The following is an 8,020-nucleotide window of genomic DNA, read 5'->3' as shown; positions in this document are numbered from 1 at the left end:
AAACTTTTATTATTACCATTTTTTAATTTTTTTTGTGGTCAAAAATAATAACAAGCACTTTTAGTAAAAAAACTTTTATTTATGCAGACTTTTCACGAAATCCAAGTAAGTATGTAAAATTTCACACTCAAACCATCCAATTACGATTTCTTCTCAGTGTATTGGCTCAAAGGGAACAATTTTGCCCACTCCTCGTATCTCTTCTCGTTCATTTTTTCCCCAAGAACCAACTTATTACCAACTTCAAGATATTTCTTGCTTTTGGTACTGTAAGGTTCCCATTTGGTGCTGTCCAACTTATCACTAGTCTCAGGAGTCGGATTTCTGAAAAGAAAATTACCAAAAAAACAAAATTTTGTCAGTTTTTTACCCAGTTTTGGCAAAATTCGACCAAAGCAAGACCATTTTATTGACAGTTTGTGCCTCTGGGTCCGTGTCTTTGAAAATGGGGAACAATTTCTGGATGTAGAACAAGTAGATCAAATCGTCGTTGTGCACCACCCCAAAGGGGATGGTTCCGTTGCTTGAGGGTAGGTAAAAGTGGCTATAACGTCCCTTGTAATTAAATTTGTAATAATAAACCGAAGCGTTGTTTTTTTCCGAGAGCAATTCTGCGGCCCTATTGACCCCAAAACCGGTCAAAGCGTCGGCGTAGAGTTGGGCCAAACCGGGCAAAGACGAGTTATCCAATTTGTCATTCAAATAAAACTTCTTAAGACCATCACTGATGGTCTTCGACTTGTCCGAATCGTGTTCGTAGAGGAAGGCAATGGGGGCGACCTTGTGGAAGTCTTCACTCATCTGCTTCTTCAAGGTTTCGTTGGCCAAAACATCTAAAAAAATTTTTTTAGTTTTTTATACAGGGTGCACCTATAAAAACGGCAAGTCCAAAAGCATTTTTATTTATGACCCGATTTAAAAAAATTAAGAAATAAATTAAATGGCTCTTAATATAGCATAAAGCGGCTATTTTAGATTTTTTTTAAATGTCATAGTATATTTTGAGCTTTATTTAACTTTCTAACTTCAAATTGAAACCCATATTTTTTCATCACAGTTTAGAAAGTATTAAATATGTTTCAATTTTACAAAAAATGTTGTTTAAAAAAATTAATAGTTAGTAAAATCTAGTTGCAAATAAAACAATGTAATGTCAAAATGCAGCAAATGAAAGACAATATTGCCAATATTTTTTCAAATTAAAAAATAGCAATAATAATTACTTATAGTAAATTATAAAAATATCTAATTTAGTGTAATTATAATATTTATTTATTTATTTTGTTTACTAATATTTTGTTTAATATCATTGCTAACGTCAATTTTTATTGACACTTATTTTTTTGTTTTTTTTTTCAAATTTTTTAAACAATAATTTTTAGTAAAACTAGAACATATTGCACATGTTTGTACCAAGAAAAAAAAATTGGGTTCCTATTTAAAATTTGAAAGTTGATTATAACCCAAAACACACTGTAACATTTAGAAAAAAATTAAAATTGTCAACCTATGCTATATTAAAAGCCATTTAATCTAGTTTTTGAATTTTTGAAATCAGGCCATAAATAAAAATTCTGCGGTCCCTGCCGTTTTTTAAACTTTACCCTGTATTTTGACGTATGTCAGTTTATACAAAGTGTTAAAAAAAATTGTAAAATATTAGTAATGTAATAGTATGGATCAAAATAAGCAAAAAAATTTTAATAAATATATATCCGCAAAGTAAGGGTTTTAGATAAATCGAAAATTATTCGTTTTTTGAAACATTTATTTGTAATCTATTAATAAAAAAGCTTCTAGTAAAGATTCTGAAAATTTTTACATTCGATATCTCTGAAACCATTACTTTAAGAACACATATTTATTAAGACTTTTTTTTAATTTGGTTTATACAATAGTAAGGAGGTAATAACCTCCTTAAATATTTTACAATCATTTTTTAACACCTTGTATAATAAAAGTGTTAATTTTTTCCAAGATTCCAATTTTTGTGTTTAATTTAAATCAAAGTTTTATGATTTAGAAATTATAAAACGTTTTGAACTTTATTTTTTCTATCTCTAGTCTATATGTAAACAAATCTTTACATTTTTATACAAGGTGAACAAAAATTATTAAACTAATAAGCTTTTTTTGCCTTCAAAAAAAAAACAACAAAAATTAGAGTGCTATAAAATTGTGATTGTTGATAATCCTGCATAAATTACTTCCCAGTCAAGGGTTGGAAAGACGTATTTCCCGACCTCGTAAATACAAAGTRAAAATTTTGATTTTTATTGTCAAGATTTCGACTTTTCTTACATTTAGACATGCCCAAAAATAAACCAAAAACAAATTTTTTACTTATATTGCCGTTTTTGAAAATTTTTTTGACATTTTGACCAAACTTTTTAAACTGGTCTTTAGCGCAATTTTAATAATAAACACGAGAAAAGAAAGAAAAGAATAAAAAAACGTCTAAAACATCACAACAGCAAGAAATTAAATTAAAATTTGTATCAAAATTTTGAAATTTTCTTTATTTTTTTTTAAACCAAACAATGTTATTTCTTGGTCAAAAAATTTAAATATCACGAAATAGATCATGATTTTAGAGTGCTATAAAATTGTGATTGTTAATAATCCTACATAAATTACTTCCCAGTCAAGGGTTGGAAAGACGTATTTCCCGACCTTGTAAATACAAAGTCAAAATTTTGATTTTTATTGTCAAGATTTCGACTTTTCCCAAAAATAAATCAGAAACACATTTTTTACTTATTTTGTCGTTTTTAAAAAAAAATTTGACAACTTGATCAAACTTTTTGAACTGGTCTTTAGCGCAGTCTTGATAATAAACACAAGAAAAGAATAAAAAACGCCTAAGACATCACATCAAAAAAAAATTAAATTAAAAGTATTAAAATTTTGAAATTTTTTAAAAACCAAACATTGTTATTTTTTGGTCGAAAAATTTAAATGGCGCGAAATAAGGTCATGATTTTAGAGGATTTCCACAGGGTGAAATAAATATTTGCAATTTTTTCTTTCATTCCCTGTTTTTTGATACAATAAGAGCATTGTCTTATTTGAAACCATACAACTAAATTTTATTAATTTTTTTTTAATTTTGATAATTTTTTTACTAAAAGTAAAACATATTACACATTTCTATACCACAAAAGTAACATCTTCCAAACTTGGATCCCTATTTAGAATTAGAAAATTAAATATAACCCAAAATATACCATAAAATTTTTAAAAAAATTTAGCTTATTTTACATTAAAAGCCACTATATTTAGTTTTTTTATTTTTAAAATTGGGCAATAGATAAAAATTTTACACCGCCTCCCATTTCTCTAAAGTCACCCTGTATATTTTTTTATTATTTTTTTTATTTTTTATTTATTATTATTTTTTACTTACTGAACGCCCTTGCAGCAAACTCATCCGTGGTCACCCCCAAAATAACAGGAACTTTGGCAAATTCCCCCTTTTGAATCAACTCAATAGGATGAGCTGTCAAAAACCTCTCCTGTCCAAAATCCCCTTCAATCACCGGCCCCCAAATCACAACCGGATCATCCCCAAACTCCAGAAACATCCTCTGGGATTCCCCCAACTGATTTGCAGTTTTCGTCTTCAAACATTTAATAATGTTGGCAGAACTGTCATCTGAACAATCCAAAATTTTGGCTTGCTTTTTGGCCAAATCCATTTGGTTGGTGGGGATTGGCATTTGGCCCAGCGCCGAGCCACTCATGATAATAGCCCTATGGAAGAGCCCCCTTGACAGGGGTGAGACCAGATGAAGCGTCACACTGATAGCCCCCGCGCTGTACCCGGCCAAAGTCACCGAGTCGGGGTCGCCCCCGAACGCCGCGATGTTGTCTTTGACCCATTTCAGGGCCAAAACCTGGTCTTTGAGGCCGTTGTTCCCGGGGGCTTCCTTGTCCCCAGTGCTGAGGAAGCCGAGAGACCCGAGGCGGTAGTTGAAAGTGACTAGAACGATGTCGTGGTCGAGGAGGTATTGGGGGCCCAGCCAGTTGCTGGCAGCCCCAGTGCTGTGGAAGCCCCCCGAGTGGATGAAGACGATGACGGGGCGTTTGGGCTGATCGGAGCCCTTTGGGAGCTAGAAATTGGCCGATTTAGGGTTTTTTTTATTATTTTTGGGTTGGTACTTTTGTGGTGTAGACGTTGAGGGAAAGACAGTCTTCGGAAGTGGGGTCGTCAGTCGGTTGGGGGCACAGGGGGCTGTCTTGGCTGGCGTTGAGCACGTTTTCCCATTTCTGGACAGGCACTGGGGGCTAAAAAATTGGATTAAAAAGTAAAATTACAAAAAAATATTTCGATATTCTACTACAAATTTTATCATGTAAAAAAATATAGTATAGTAATCCAAAATAGTCACCAAAAAAGTACTTCCCGGAATAATTAAAATCGTCTCAAATTTGACAAAATAGTCCGTAAAAAAGTACTTTTTCAAGCTCATATGTCAACAAAAAAGTAAATTTGACAAAATACATAGTCCTTAAAGTGTGTATGTTGATTATATTTATAATATTACAGATTTTTACATACTTAATTACATTAAAAACTTGTCTTTTTTCTAAAATAGTCCGAAAATTGAGCAAAATAGTCTGTAAAGTAATCCAAAATAGTCCGTAAAGTGTGCATTTTGGTTACATAATATTACACATTTTTACATAATTACAAAAAAAACTAAAAATAGAACAAAATAGTCTGTAAATTAAACAAAACTGTTTGTAAAGTTATCCAAAATAGTCCGTAAAGAAGTATTTTTTCAGACACATATGTCAATACAATCAAAATCGTTCCCAAATTTGACAAAATAGTCCGTAATGTGTGCATGTGGGTTACATAGTATTTCGAATTTTTACATAATTTCTTTAAAAACTTTAAATAATTTAGTCAAAAATTTTCGAAAAATTACAAACTTAATAATTTTAAAAAAATCTGGATATTGAAAATTCTTATAGTAAATTTCTTATAGTATGACCCTAAACAACTTTCAAAAGTACCATTTTACAAAAAAATACGAAAAAATTCTTCAACTTATAAAAAAATTGTAAAATTTCAATAAAAACTCAAAAAATTTCAATCTGATAAAGAAAGTTAGGAAGACTAAAAACTGTCTAAAGAAATTTTCTATTTATATGTATAAAAAAGCAAAAACAAAGCAAAAGAAATTATTCAATTTAATTAAATGTCAGAAGCTTTTCACAATATTGAGCAAAAAAACAAAAAAATACAAACATATAGAAAAACATAAAAAACTCAAATAAAAAAATTCTCGAATTAAAAAAAAAAGAAATAATGTTCAACAAACAAACTGCAAAAAACAGTTAGAGAGATTAAAAAACTTTCAAAAATCACAATTCTTGCCATTCTAGCAAAACATAAGGAACTCAAAAAACAATTACTTAATTAAAAAAAAATATTTGCTATCATTAAAAACTTGTCTTGTTTCCGATAACTGAGCAAAATAGTCTGTAAAATAATCCAAAATAGTCTATAACATAATTACAAAATTACATAATTACATAATTACAAAAAAAAACTAAAAATAAAACAAAATTGTCTGTAAATGAAACAAAATTGTTTGTAAAGTTATCCAAAATAGTCCAAAATAATTTAATCGAAATCGTTCCCAAATTTAACAAAATAGTCCGTAATGTGTGCATATAGGTTACACAGTATTTCGAATTTTTACATAATTTCTTTAAAAACTGTAAATAATTTAGTCAAAAATTTTCAAAAAAAAAACAACCTGCAAAAGACAGTTAGAGAGACCAAAAAAATTATCTAAACTTAATCACTTAAAAAAAATAATTTAACTAAATATAAGTAATAATTTGATCCTAAACAACTTTCAAAAGTATTACCATCTTAAAAAAATTGCAGTTTTACAAGAAAACACAAAAAAATAAATTGAAAAAATTCTTCAATTTATAAAATTTGGTCAAATTTCAGTAAAGCTTTTCAAAAAATATCAAGCTGCAGAAGAAAGTTAGGAAGCCTAAAAACTATCTAGAAAAACTTGTTTAAAATATTATCTAGACAAAAAAAGCAAAAACAAAGCGAAAAAAAAATATTCAATTTAATGAAATGTCACTTTTCACAATTTTGAGCTGCAAAAACAAAAAAATACAAACTTAAAGAAAAACATTAAAACTCAAATAAGAAATTCTCAAATTTTAATTTAATAAAAAAGTCAAGAAATATTGGAAAAGATAGTTGAAGTTGATAGTTTCAGCAAATACATTTCAAGTCAAAATTTCTGCCATTCTAGCAAAGCATAACAACTCAAAAAAAAAATTAAATAAAAAAATATATATTAGAGATTAAATTTAAAGACAGTTAAAAAACTAAAAAGCCATATTTAACAAAAAAACTCTAAAGTAATAATTCAAAATTATCCATAAAGAAGTACCTACTTTTTCGGACACATATGTCAAGAATTTTCTTTAAGAAAAGTAAAAACATTTTATAATATTGACRTTACAGAACTTTTAAAAGTACCATCTTAAAAAATTCTTCAAGCTTTTACAACAAAACACAAAAAATTTTATTAAAAAAATTTTAATTTACAAATTATTATTCTGTAAAAATTTAGGAAAAACTTTTCAAAAATATCAAACGGCATAAATAGTTAGGAAAACTAAAAACTATCTAGAAAAACTTGTTTAAAATATTTTCTAGGCAATATATCAAAAACAAACCCAAAAAATTATTCAATTTAATTAAATATCAGTAGGACTTTTCACAATTTTGAGCTAAAAAACAAGACATTTAAAAAAATTAAGAAATATTGTTAAAAAAATATTGAACTGCAAAACAGTTGGAAAAACTAAAAAGCTTTCAGAAAATACATTTGATGCTAAAAAAACTCAAAAAAATATATATTAGAGATTAAATTTAAAGACAGTCAGAAAACTTAATCAAAATTTCTAAATTAAAGACAAATTGTAAGTGAATTAAAATAAATTTTAGTGCTAGTTAACTTAAAAAAATCCAAACTCAAAAAAATTCTCCAATTTAAAAAAAAACATTTTTTTAAATTTTTACCTTGAACCTCAAGTCGTCGATGGGAGCCTTGGCATATCTAATCCCCCTGAAGGAAAAAATGGGTTTCCCCGCCCTGGAGGCCAAGATGGCCCCTTGCACTTGCCCCAGTGGCGTCGCAATAATGGGCTTTTCGGTATATTTGGTCGCTTTGGGCTCATTAGGATAAGTAAAAGCCGCCCCAATTATCACCGCTAAACCCAAAAACCGCGCCAACATTTTGCACAATCTGACTGAAATATTCGACAAAATTGCCCGCTTTTATAGAGATGAGACACAAAAGGGGCTCCTAATTGAATAATTCGCTCCACGGACTGAAGAATAAGAGAAGTGGTGAATGGTCAAGGACGCAAGAGGGTCCTGACCTATAAAGTCGCTTATCAAAATTTAAAAACTGAATTGTTATTGAGCCAAATTAGAAAATTGGCTATTATTCCAGCTGGCGTGACAATTTAAATAAATTATGTTGATAAAACTTTCCTATGCATTTAGATTCTGGAACATCCTTTCAGCCAATGAAAGAGTCGCTCCAAAGTGCACCAATTTGGGGGAAAAACCCGAATGATTTAATTAAGCCCAACGAAGTGGTGCACCAGGGGCGCACTTCATTAGAAACAGCCTCAAAGTTGAAATTTGACAAACTTTACACATCATTTTCAGGGAGGATTTATTAACGTCTCGGGGAAAGTTTGACTTGTTTAAAAAAAAATAATATTAAAAAATATAGACAGAATAGTCTGTAAAGTAATCCAAAATAGTCCGCAAAAAATAAAATTTTTACATAATTTCAAAAAAACCGTTTTTTTTTCTAAAATTATCCGTAAATTGAACAAAGTAGTCTAAAAAGTAATACAATAGCCAGTAAAAAGTACTTTTCCGGACTCATATGTCAATAAATAAAATAGACCCCAAATTTGACAAAATAGTTCATAAAGAAATACTTTTCAAGACTTT

At 29.1% G+C, this 8,020-nt stretch overlaps 1 protein-coding gene across 1 annotated transcript; it reads right to left on the bottom strand.

The window, feature by feature from the left end:
• Window positions 1–58: 58 nt before the first annotated feature.
• On the bottom strand, window positions 59–7,319 carry LOC123003729 (juvenile hormone esterase-like). The gene is made up of 5 exons (XM_044396695.1): window positions 7,070–7,319; window positions 4,162–4,287; window positions 3,407–4,112; window positions 371–833; window positions 59–324 (listed from the first exon to the last, which is right to left on the bottom strand). Exons 1-5 carry the CDS (start codon window positions 7,283–7,285, stop codon window positions 141–143), a joined length of 1,695 nt encoding a protein of 564 aa, XP_044252630.1. The 5' UTR covers window positions 7,286–7,319; the 3' UTR covers window positions 59–140.
• Between the last annotated feature and the right edge of the window lie 701 nt (window positions 7,320–8,020).

This window comes from Tribolium madens, unplaced genomic scaffold (assembly GCF_015345945.1).
Source record: "Tribolium madens isolate multiple individuals breed KSU strain unplaced genomic scaffold, Tmad_KSU_1.1 Scaffold_1;HRSCAF=32;Tcas5.2_LG8, whole genome shotgun sequence".
Classification (NCBI taxonomy): domain Eukaryota; kingdom Metazoa; phylum Arthropoda; class Insecta; order Coleoptera; family Tenebrionidae; genus Tribolium; species Tribolium madens.
Note: the sequence above shows the minus strand (reverse complement) of the source record. Positions and strands in the feature narration are given on the sequence as shown.